The sequence below is a fragment of the Brassica napus genome, unplaced genomic scaffold (genome assembly GCF_020379485.1).
Source record: "Brassica napus cultivar Da-Ae unplaced genomic scaffold, Da-Ae ScsIHWf_1508;HRSCAF=2105, whole genome shotgun sequence".
Taxonomy (NCBI): domain Eukaryota; kingdom Viridiplantae; phylum Streptophyta; class Magnoliopsida; order Brassicales; family Brassicaceae; genus Brassica; species Brassica napus.
This window is the reverse complement of record NW_026014923.1, coordinates 14,690-27,868: the sequence shown is the minus strand read 5'-3', so window position 1 is coordinate 27,868 and position 13,179 is coordinate 14,690. Positions and strand designations below refer to the sequence as shown.

Sequence of the window (13,179 nt, the reverse complement as noted above, 5' to 3'; positions counted from 1 at the left end):
ATCCAAAGATCATACGAAGCAACCGCCTCTAAAACGATTGTTGGTTTACCTGAACCACGAGAATATTGCCCTTTCCAAGCGGTGGAATAGTTCTTCCACCCCCAATGCATACAATCCATGCTTCCTATCATCCCGGGAAATCCGCGATGCTCTCCAATATCAAGTAGACGTTGAAGATATGCTGGTGTTGATCTTCTTAGGTACTCGTCGCCGAACAAATGTATTATTCCTTCCACAAAATTTTCTACACATAAACCGAGTTGTTGTTTCACCGAGCCGGAGGTATTCGTCAACCGTATCAGCCGCATAACCATATGCCAAGACATGAATGGCTGCAATACACTTTTGAAGGGGAGAGAGGCTAATCCTTCTGAGACAATCTTTCTTTTCCCGAAAGTATTGGACTTTGTTGGAGAGACGATCAACAATATGCATGAACAATGACTTCTTCATTCTAAATCGTCATCGGAAGAAATTTTCAGGATACGTTGGAGTTTCACTGAAATAATCATCCCATAGACGAATATGCCCTTCTTCACGTTTTCTTTCGATATAAGATCATTTTTTTCTTTGTTTTCTTGTTTCTTCTTGATGACCAATGGTAAAATTCTCAAAGGTTTGATCAAAATATTGATCAAATGTATCATCAAGTGATTCTTCAAAAGTGTTTTGTGAAGAAGATGCCATATTTGTGATGAAATTTTTTTTTTCTTTTTGAATTAATAAGTGTTTGGTAAAAAAAGGGAATTTGATTTAGCTTTGAACTTGGTTGGGTAAGAAGGGGAAAAATGACTTAGTGATTTGGCGTTTGATCTTGGTTTGGTAAGAAGAGAGAAAATGAATTTGTGATTTGGCGTTTGATTTTCGTTTGGTAAGAAGAGGGAAAATGACTTAGTGATTTGGCGTTTGATCTTGGTTTTGGTTTGGTAAGAAGAGAAAAAATGAGTTTGTGATTTGTTTGTTCAGAAAGTTCAATATAAAGAATGAGAGATAGAAGGTTGAATAGGAGTTACTACTTGATGAAAAAAAGACTACATGAGAGGGTGACATACAATAATAATACAAGACATGTGACACAAGAGTTCAGTCTTTACACATTACAGTACAAGTCCGTGATACAAGAGTTCAGTAAATACAACACAAGACACTACACTACACGACTTCACTCGTTTCAGTACACTGCCAAGTCCATGACTCTCTTCAGTACACTGCCAAGACCGTGACTCGCTTCAACTCCCAATGCTACACTCGCATCCTAAACAAGAACAACAATGACATTAGAACATTACAACATTAACTCTAAAGAGACAAGAACATTAACTCTAAAGATAACTCAACAAGAACAAGAGAACTTGAAACAATTTATATCATCAATAACCAGACCATTACAACAACATCAAGTAGAACAATACATACCGAGACTTAAGCTTAAGAACTAGACCCGGAACAAGAACAATAAAATCCGAGAGTAAAAATTAAGAACTAAACAGGGAACAAGAAGTAGAACAAGACCTAATTAGACAGCAACAACTCATTAGTTAACTTCTTCTCCAGAGCTTCTTCATAATCAGCAAGAGGTTCTTGTTTTGCAATGAGACTGTCCAGAAGCTTCATCTTCGATAGCTTTTCCTTTATAACCAAATCCTCTTGCTTGATTTTCCACAAACTCAGCCACCTCTTTCCCCTCAACCATCGGTTTCTTCCCACGGGCTTTTGCTGCCTTAACACCCGTGGGACGAGTGGTTCCTTCATCAGCTACAGAACTTGCGGTTTCTTTAGCTTAAGAGCATGCTGCATGTGAACCGTCCTCAAACTTCTTCCTTTTCGAACCTCCTTGAGAGCAAGCCGAAGAAACACCACACCACTTCTGATCATTTCTAAGCACTTTCCAAGCATGTTCTGGTGTGAACTTCTTTTTGTGGTTGTTGAAAAAGATTTTGTGGGCATGTTTGAGAACATCAGTCTCGTTTTGCCCACTGGTTTTCTCACGGGTTGCTGCTTCAAACGCTCCACAAAACTTGGAAACTAAGTCGTTGATCTTGTGCCATCTTTGCTTACAGTGTGATGCCTCTCTTATGTCACACTCGGCAATCTTAGGACTAGTCGAGTAGTAGGCTGCTATCCTTTTCCATATTGCAACAGACCTTTGTTCATTCCCTACAATAGGGTCTTTGCTGGTGTTTAACCAAGAGCTGGTGAGGACTATGTCATCTATTGGAGTCCACGTGCGTCATTCTTTACGCTCCACATGACTGTGTGGTTCGAAGTTTGAACCTTCAGTTGCTTGCGTGCCAAATAAAGGAATATGAGAGGATTCTAAACCACTATCTTGTTGATTATGAAGAAGATCAACAAAATTTAAATTCAGATATATATTGGAATCCATATCTGAATATGTCTAAGAAGAGAGATGGAAGAAGGAATATAAAGGGAAACGAGTTTGATAGATAAAGAGAGAAGAAAGACTATGTTTAATAGAAGAGAGAAAGCGTTTAACGCTTTCATCACACCCACAACCACATGGACTTGACATTTAGATAACTCATTTATCTAACATTGATTGCTATCTACCTCATTAATCACACTTCAACATTTAACTATTGGTTTTATATGTATCTAACTCATTTCAATTCTTTCAAGACAGTTCACTGCTATCTAACTCATTGCTATCTAACCAGATTCACAATCAAAACAATTCAATTCAGATTCACAATCAATTCTCAGTTCAAAGTTATCTAACCTGAAATTGCCAGTGTCTCTTCATCCGTCCACAACACATACCTCTTCTTTGAAGAACCTTCTTGTCTCTTTAACTGTCCATCTGAAAAGGAAACACGAGAAACAGAATCAACACTAAAACGATGCAGACACAAGAAAGATTAAGAAACAAATACTGATTGATATATTGATATATTGATCGACAGAGAAGAATCATAAACAAAGACATTAACATCAACAATCACAACAACGATAAAGAAACAAATACAGAGACATCATCTCTTGAATCATGATACATAAACAAACACAAGTACTGATCGACTTAGACAAAGACAGAGACAAAACCAAACAACAGAACTGATTGATATATTGATCGACACAGACATCATCTCTTGAATCAGGAGAGACAAACAAAGTGATCGATTTAACACAACACACAAATCAATTTAACAAGAATGCACTATCACAAGAATGATTAACAAACAAAGACAGAGACATAAACAAACAAAGACAGAGACATCATCTCTTCAATCAGGAGACATAAAAAACACAAGAGACGCATGCAACACAAGACACGAATCAATTTAACAACGAATGATTCATACATAAGAGGAAAAAAAACTTAGCTTTTTCTTTCGGTTTGAATTTGTCGAGGATAGCCACGGGCCGAAGAGAGAGAGGTGGAGCGATTCTTGATTTAGGTGAGCCGTCATGGAGAGCGAGAGATACGCGGAGTCGTCGAGGAGAGCGACAGGGAGGCGGAATCGTCGAGGAGAGCGAGGGAGACGCAGAGTCGTTAACGAGAGAGAGAGAGAGAGAGAGAGAGAGAGAGAGAGAGAGAGAGAGAGAGAGAGAGAGAGAGAGAGAGAGAGACGGCGATTCAACCGATAGAGACTCCAGCTGATGCCGTCGACGAGACGGAGATATCATCGTTGCAGAGAGATCACCGTTTCGCCTCAGAGTCGCCTCGAGAGAAAGAGAGAAGACGAGGCGTTGTGAGAGAGAGTGATGTTGAATAAATGACACGTGCCGCGAAACCCCCGTCTTTTGCGCGTCTTCATTAAGCAACGCCTCTTTCTTAATTAACTATTTTTAAATCTAAACACTCTAAATACGTTGCCTAAGACACCATGATAATGGTGCTCTTATGATAATGGTGCTCTTATGTCCTTATTGCGGAGATCCAACATATTATTCCTTCTATTGATGAATAAAATTATTCTACTACAAAGTAGTTCTATTGGAAGTTGTTGAAAGATCCAAATTATGGCCAGCTTTCAAGTTTTAAAATAACTCCCTTAGAAAATCTTGGAGGAAGTTAAAAAGCCATTAACAATGATAGATGCTTTCTCATTGCTTAAAGTGTCTCTACAACTCAATTCAGTTTGCTAAAAAAAACTCACTTCAGTTAGTTTTATGTGGAGTAAAGAGGGATCAAATGCTGGGATGGACCAGAAGGGCACCAAAAAAGTCTGGAATAGACCCCTTTTATTTTTATTTTTTTAATGAATTAAAAATAAATTAAAATTAAGCAGAAAATACCATAAAACCTAAAACTTCAACATATTTACATATCCAGCCAGTGGACCCACCCATTTCCCATTAACCCGACCGACCCATGTTTTAATAAACCTAAATCCCCAATTTCTTTTGTCCCCAGTTTCTTTGTCTTCAATGTAACCAACGAAACCTACGAACTAAAATCACGATCTCCCTCTATCTCCCATCACTAATCAAACTCGACAACAATCATCTTGAATCTCATATATTTCTTCAATTTCGTGTCACTCTTTGAGAAACTATGTCTCCAAAGAAGAAAAACAAGGAAGAAACCCAACCCAGTTCTTCTTCTTCTCCATTTTTTTCACCATAAAACAAAATCAAAAAATTTCTTCAATCATCCACTAATTTTTTTCTTTTTTTTTTATCTCAAATCGATCAATCCACAGTTATATTTAATCAATTATATCTTATCTAGAATCAAATTTCATCTTTCCATATGATATTCAAGATAATGAAGAACGAAAAGTATTACTAGTACAACTAGTAAACCTCAAACTAGTACAACTAGTATAACTCAAACTAGTACAACTAGTACAACTCGAATTAATACAACTAGTACATATTGAGTATCTCCTATACATATTTGAGAAATGATTTTCTTATGTGTCATCACCATATTTATTCTCACTAAAAAAAGATGACATGACTTTGAGAAAATTATAAAATGGCATCGCTTAATTATGAGATGTATAATTTTCTTTATTGATTGTTTTCAGCATATGAAAATGCTAGAAAAGAGAATGATGTAGAACCAATAAGACATATTGGTCTAATCTCTTCTGCTTGCATGTCAAATATATGAATAGTATATTTTTAATAATATTTGATTTGAAATTGTTACGTTTATAAGTTATACTAGTTGTACGATTTTTGAAAAAAAATCATCTTCATCTTTTTAGTCTCGAGGCACAAAAGCTGGATGCGGAGCCAGAAAATTCTTCAACCATTGCTCTAAAGACGCGAATCACCGGAAAGAAGAAACAGATTGGGTTTGATGTATGATTTTTTTTTGCAAGTAATTGTTTTAATTGTGATGTATTAATACAATTGTTATCTACAATTGTAAAATTTTAGTTTGTTTATCAAGATAATAATAGCTATTAGAAGAAAACAAAATTGCAAAAAATAATACAAATAATCAGTAAAGGTATTAATTAAGAATTAACTACCAAAATAAATCATTTTAATCAATTTTTTTTTTAAAATTACATTTAATTAGAAAAGATATAAATCAGCAATTCTAAATGATACATATTTTTGAATAAATTCTTAAAATTGATACTAATTTTGTGTAAAATGAAATGATGCAAATAATTTATATATTTACATCAATTATTAAATAAATTGATGTAAATTATTTGCATCACCAATTATTTTAGTACAACCGATACAACTAAAGCAACATAATAACATATAGTTCAACCACAGTGTTTAAAACATGATACATATTTAAAATTTGATGCACAATACAAGATGAAATAACATAGTTGTACTAGTATTTGCGTTGTACCGGTTTGTACAGAGTTGTACTAGTTTGTCAGTTGTACCGGTTTGTACATAGTTGTATTTTGGCATTGAAATCGAAAAAACTAGTTGTACCACATAAAATTTAAACTTACCTCAGTTGTACCACTTCTTTATGTGTACATGCCTTTGCCCCAATAAAATAAAATCATCAATTTTGTTAAAATACATTTCATGTATGTTTTTCCAAAAATTATGTGGACAAAGAAGTTAACAAACCTTAAAAGTCTAAGGTAGATCATGCAAACTTATGAGATAGTGTGAAAACTGCAAAAAAAAAAAATATATCACAAATAAAAGGAACCTATCTAAATACTTACCAATTTAGCCAGCTAATTGTTTTTTTCTTATGGAATATCGGATGGAATATTTCAATTTTAGAATCTGAATAGTTGTACTAGTTATATCAGTATCACTACTCTGGTAAATAAGACATAGTTGGACTAGTTATACCAGTATCACTTGTATTGTTTGATACATATGCAAAAGTTGTATCAGTTGTACCATAAACAAAAACGATTTATTCTATAATATCATGTTTCATACTTTAACAACATTATATTAAATCTTAGAATCTTACTCAAACGTTAATATACATATTATGTGACTAAACTGAAACATAAAAAATTAGAAAAATAAAAAAAGACAGAGAAGAGTGAGAGAAAAAGAGAGGGAGAGAGTATACACTTACCAAACGATTTTAGAACCAACGACGACGCACATGTGCTGTTTCAGGGCATCATAAGCTGTAGAAAGACCTTAAGAAACATATGTAAAGGTTTGTGGATGAAAAGTTGAAGAAGAGATCTTTGGTTGGTGAATGTAATGAATTTTCGTGGTGGTTGAATATGGTTGAGGGTGAAATGAAGAAGAAGAAGAAGAAGAGTGATTAAAGTTTATGTGGGACCCAGCCGAGAGAGAAGAAGCTAGATGATGAAATCCAATGGCTAAGATTAAAACATACTCATATGATCTAATGGCTAAGGAATAAGATTCATTAATGGCATTGTTGTAAATATTTCATCTTTAAAAATCCGACGGTTCACATTATAACGTGAATGATTTTGATCTAATGGTTGATATTGAGCTTTCATTAAGGGTAAAATCATAATTTACACTCACTTGTCCCATAAGAGATTAGTTTTGGTGGTTGTAGATTTTTTTTTGGTCCTTTGTCACATAAGAGATTAAAGTCCAGTAAAGAGGCAGTGGTGAAATATCTATTTTTTATGGTAAGTTTAAATTTCTCTTGCTGGTTAGCCAAAAGAGGTCAGTAGTGAATTATCTAGTAATGTTTTCAAAGGGGTTTTTGGATTTAAAAATATACAAAAGAGACGAAAAGCAGAAAAATAAGATGAGAGCCCAACAAACTAATAAAAACTAAAAGCTCAATCAAAACCCATGTGTCTATATTTTTATAAAAATGGCCCAATAAGCAGAATAATCAAAGAAGAAATGTCAAAAACCGGCAAATAAACCAGAAACCAGAACAGTTCTGAGTTCTTTGACGTCTTTGTTTGTACTTTTTTTTTTTCCATCTATTATTATTTTATTAATGGGTCAAGCCCAAACAACCCAAGAAACATTAAACATAAAACTAAAAGCCCAGAACAAAAGGCAAACTTAACATGGACCTTAAGCCCAAACCACAGACCATGCGGTGCCTCACAATCCCACGCGTCCAGAAATTCGCGAGGCCACCCACGTGTCGAAACTCACCCATGAACGAGACACGCGTCATCCAAACACCACATCGTAACCCAATCTACGAGGCTCACATCGGAGGAGACAAAAAATGGACACGTGTTTCACCGGATAACACCGGAACCAGAACCACCGCGCCCACCTTCGTCGCCTACACTCTTTGTAATGGAGAGATCGATCGAGACTGTCCCGAGATCTCATCCAGAGCCAGTTAAACCACCACCGACGGCTTTAAAGCCACAACCATGTCTTCTTTCTTCACCGTTCTTTTCCAAAAATATAAACGCCGGATGAAACCGGCACGGAGCCAGCCGTCGACACCAAAGGATAAGAGACGACGCCGGAGTCAGAAGCCGGCAAACGACACTGAAGGAGCCATCGTTTCCGGAAGGAAAAACCGATCACAGAACCAAACTCATCTCATCTCTAATCTTTGGATTTATGATTTGAAAGGAGATTGAGATCGAGAGAGTTTTCTCTCTCTAACAGAAGAGAGAGAGTGTTTCGGTTCCCCGTTAATTTCAAATTCTTTGTTTGTACTCTTAAAGACTCAAACAGCTCTTTAACGTCGTAAATAAATCAAAAGTTTTTAAGAAAGGTGCAGATCGAAGACACGGCGATTTGACGGTAAAAAAGCGTTCAACGCGTTTAGACTGATCCCATCTCAGATCACTTCGTTTTTAATCTGTCTTTTAGTATATTTTTATGTAGTCTACGTTTTGATTGCATAAAACCAAACGGCTCTTTCACGTCATTTAAATAATAAAAAATGTTTTTTTACAGAAAAGTACAGATGAAGACACTGCAAATTGACGATTTAAAAAACGTTCCACGCGGCAAGACTTATCCATCCCCGAGGTCACAATCAACTACGTCGGCGTCCACCCAAAATCTCCGTGGATAGCTGAATAAAAGCATATCTAACGTACGAGATCCTCTTTCAAATCGCATCGTAGCAGATCATTTACATCAAATTTATTACATTATATAATTCGAAACCATAAAAGATCTATTTATCCATCTTCATCTTGCTTTCTTTCCTTAAATCATCTAAATCTTCACGTTACTTCTTTATCTGCATTTCAACTTAACCATGGCTTCGATTGTCTGCAGTTCCGCTCCTTTCACGATCCGAGCATCTTCCGGATCCGGATCCATGAAAAACCCGGATCCAAACCGCAAGAAACCTGTTTCTTGGTGGGCTCCTCTCTTCGGCATACCCTCCGAGCCGGATTACCTCAACATCGAAACCTCCTCCTCCGTGGCTCCGGAATCGAACGGGTCGGGTCAGGATCCGGGTCAAAAGCTTCGTCGTCGCGGGTGTCTCACGGAGGAGAAAGCTAAGGAGTTGAGGAAGAAAATCGCAGAAGCTTCCACGTTCCACGAAGTTATGTATCATTCAGCGATTGCGTCTCGGCTCGCTTCTGATATCTCGGGTCGGATCAAGGAGTAAAACGAATCCGGGTCGCTGTTTTTCGGATCTGGAGATCAATTTGTCGAATCCAAATGTTTCCTCTTTTAGTTGTCGTGTTTTTTGTAGGTTTCTAGCGGACCATCTTCTGTCGGTGCTTGTTTTTCATTAGAACCGTTGGATTGGGTATTGTCTTTTGTGTTGTGTTGTATTGTCTTGTTCTTAAGAACCGTTGGATGTTTGGTTAATTAATTAGTTACCGTTAAGTTAACGGCGTTAACCTATGTTCAATTTTCTTTTAACTGTAACAAACCGTTTGATCTCTCTCACTTGTTAATTAGCTCTTTCAAAAGCCATCACTAAAAACTAAATCTAAGTGATGATCTTGAAGCAATAGTCTAAACTTCATTGCCAGAACACGGGAGTTAAACGGTAGGTCGATCGCACGTGCAAAAGTTCAAATTAAAGTATGATAAATGTAATGTATCTCTCGTTGCAATCACCAAGTTGATCACCATTAACAATGAACTTCATCATCTAGATATTGACACCCTTGGGTGTTCTTTTACCAGAGATTCCATGTCTTGGGCATTTATAAGAGCATGACATTAATGGTCTCTTTTTGGAGTTTCTTGTTTCTCCACCTTGTCTCAAGATTCTTTTATCTTGACGTCATGTAGAGTAATGAAGATCCTTTCAAGCGAAAGCGTAAGGAAGCGCAGAAACAATATTTTTTTAAAATATTAGGAAACGGGTACGTGTTGGAAGCGTATATCCATATATAAATAAATAAAAATATATATATGTAAATTTTTTAGAAAATTAGGACTAAAAATTATATGATTTAAATTTGAAATAAAACATTTATTCATTTATAATAATTTTGAAATGATTTTATATTAAAACTGTAAAAATACACATAAATTATGTTTACAAAAAGTATTATATTAATTATTTTTAATCTTCATAAATAATTGACACAATATGTTTCAATATGTGCTGTATCTTTAATAAAAAAATCTCAATGCATAAAGATAATTTATAGTATTATTTTTGATATTTGTATATTTATAACTCAATATTCATTACTATTAATTTGTTTTATTTTATATAGATTAAAACTATGGTTTTATATTTTATTGATATACATTGTATTTGTTTTTTTAAACGGAAGCGTGATTCCAAAACGGAATCATAAGCTTCCAACAAGTTTTTAAAAAGAATATTTTAGATACGTTTTGGAAGCGAGATTCCGCAAGCTTCCACAAGGTTCCGATTCTGATTCCGATTCCGAAGCGGGAAGCGGACGTCCGATGAAGCTGTTGGAACTATTTTTTGAACATTATGAATAATGTATTCATATGTCAAAAAAGAAGTTTTATTTGAATGAGAAATGGAGGTCTAATGTGTGTGATTTGAGAAACTTATATAAAGTAGCAAATACACACATTGGATATTTGAACTTGGATTTGGGTTTTTTCATTTGTTAGTTGGACTTCATGTTCATTGACTTAATCTTATAAACCAAATATATGTTGATCTTTTATATTGATAAAATATAAAAAAGAAATCCATTTTAAAGTATATTATTTTGTTTGAATTGGTCAAAACAATAATAATTTTATTCTTTAATTTCTTGGTCAAAATGTGGAATAAATTCACATAATAATGACAAGAATTAAAAACTTCATTAGTGCACCATGGAGGTTTCATTTTTGTGTTGAAAAATGAAACTTGTGCTTCTCATTATTTTTCTATATAAAGGCTTGTGAGCCATTTAGAAAATAAACACATTCATACAATCAAGAAACTTTTCTCCCACTCAGAATAGTTATGCTAGTATTTTTTTTTATTTTGAGTCTGAGAGTACATCACAGAAATAAGTTCGATAGATTCTGTTTTTCGGTGATGGTAAACAGAAACAATGCTGCAGTTGTATCTTGGGAATCTGAGCGCCATAAAACCGTCACACTACGGGGCGTTTAAAGATTTAAGGAAAGAGATTAACTATCTCGACTCTACAATTATTCTTTATTTTTATATTTTGTATTGAAATTTTAGTTTATGTTCTTATTATTCTTTACAAATATCAGTTGTCCTATGATAGTAAAATAAGGTTCCTACACTCTTAAATCTTTAAATATTGTTTATGCTTTTGCACTAACAATACTGATATTTGTTGAAAGTTTTTTCTAAGAACAGGTTATATGAAATCATGAATTAAATCATTCTTGGAACCGGGAAATGCAAGATGATGGAAATCATTTTTTCATCAGAATTATCGTTTATTTATTATTATAGTTTTCAGTCAATTGTTTCTTTTGTTGAGCAGGTGTTAATCATTCTAACAATCAAACTGGAAAACAAATGCAGGATTTGTTGAGCTATTTTATTGCAGTTTTTAATAGAATAAAAAAAACTGTTGATTTAATTTTGATTTTGGTTTGACATGTTCAAAGCACTGATTTGGTTTCCATTGTTTTAACTCTTAAAACGTTTTCTGGAAGAAGAAAAAATGCATACATTTTTTTAAAATTACTACCTCATAAAGGTGTTTAAATAAAACGTTACTAGTCACAGTGTGTGTAGCTTTGACTTCTTTGATTTAATTATCAAGATTAACGTTTTTTGTTTCATTGTTACAGTTTTTCTCCTTAAGGTGTAATTAATTATTAAATACATGTGTGACCAATGAGAAAATAAAAAGAAATTCAAGTTTCAAGTATGGATGGAACAACATTTTGATCTTTAAGAGATCAAGTTGTATAGATGGAAATGGTTGTGAGTCGACGCCCCAAATTAAGTTTGGGAGAGGTCTGCCACATATAAATCATTTGCCATAGAAAATAAAAATGTTTGTTGATATTGATCAAAAACATTTATATTTCATCAATGCTTAAATGCAAGTTACAAGAAGATTGACCATGCAAAAACATGAGAATTTTTAGACCAATGTGACTGAAACTGACATGTGTATTGTCGTTTCTAAAGTCAATATGGTTGAGAATAATCATATAAAATTGTGTGGTTTGATGGCAAAAATAATATCTTGTAATGATATGTATATTTGCTAAAAAGGTGTTTGGAAAAGATCCAAAACATACAAGTTAGATTTATTAACTTGAGAGAACTATGAAAATAGTTCTATGTAAAATGTGAATTTCTAAGAATGAAACACATTTTTCAAGAAAAATTGTAATAATTTTTGAAATTGTTTTTAATTCATTTAAATCTAAAGGAGTTGTAGATTAATTTTCTAAACTCTTAAGAGATGTTAAATGTAATTATGTATATTTTGACTTATCTCAAGAAATGTGGGGGAAGCTTTGCTTACCATATAAAGTTATTGGCAAGAGGCCAAATAAACTTAGTGATAGTTATCACAATATAATTTTTTTTTAAAAGAAAAAAAAACTAGTGTCATTCACTGAGTTTTGTGTATAATGGTTAATTGTATCTTTAAAAAAAGATGACGAAAAAAATCATTAGACAATTGATCTCGACTAATCTCAAGTGATTATGTTCATTATGATGACAACCTAGGATCCTTATACTAAAGGTGTGTCATGAGATCAAGTTGTTATATCATCTAAAGGAATGGGTAGCCTGTGAATTAAGATGAGGTTTGGCGGTAACTCTACCTAACTGACTGGAGATCCCAAGAAATAGGTTCAAGGAGACAACTAAGTCAAACTAAATCTGCCCAAAGCACTGTAAGACTTCGGTCTATACCCAGTTCCTATGATGATTAAACAGTGCTACATGTAAGGAATATAGGATAAGCATTAGCTTTTAATGATTTGTGTCCATTGTTTTGAGATATGAATGGAGTAGTACATGATACTCCTCTAAACAAAACTAATGGCAAATCACCTGGTGAGTGTAAAATGGGGCCGTTTCTAGGAGAATGAAGGAAAGGCTATATTCTCCAAGTTCACTCATGATTAACCAAGACTGTTCACGGCCAAAATGAACACAATAGAGAACCTAGTTCTGTGAGAGAATGAAGCTGTGTTATGGCTATTGTCTAGGTTTACACCAAAGCCCGGGAGGTTCAAGACATCATGGCCACCTCCTGGCCGAGTAAATCCGATAGCTATTAACAATGACTGGTTCAAGGCTGAAAAATTGCTACCAACTCATCATGCAGTGGATTTTTCGTTTGTACTCTCAAAAGTCCTTAGTTAGGTCTTGTCGAGTCTTGTCTAGGAAGTTGAGTCTTGTCTAGTATCTAGAGTCATTTCTATTCATGTGGGGGA

General features: G+C 34.4%; 1 protein-coding gene and 1 long non-coding RNA gene across 2 annotated transcripts; one reads left to right on the top strand and one right to left on the bottom strand.

Moving 5' to 3' along the window:
- Window positions 1–858: 858 nt before the first annotated feature.
- LOC106448091 lies at window positions 859–6,635 on the bottom strand. The gene is made up of 3 exons (XR_007331864.1): window positions 6,497–6,635; window positions 2,741–2,821; window positions 859–1,255 (listed from the first exon to the last, which is right to left on the bottom strand). It is a non-coding gene; the product is annotated as an uncharacterized LOC106448091 (long non-coding RNA).
- Window positions 6,636–8,188: 1,553 nt separating this feature from the next.
- LOC106445724 lies at window positions 8,189–9,186 on the top strand. Its single transcript, XM_013887340.3, has one exon. The coding sequence runs from the start codon at window positions 8,603–8,605 to the stop codon at window positions 8,960–8,962; it is 360 nt and encodes a 119-aa protein (XP_013742794.2). The 5' UTR covers window positions 8,189–8,602; the 3' UTR covers window positions 8,963–9,186.
- Window positions 9,187–13,179: the final 3,993 nt, after the last annotated feature.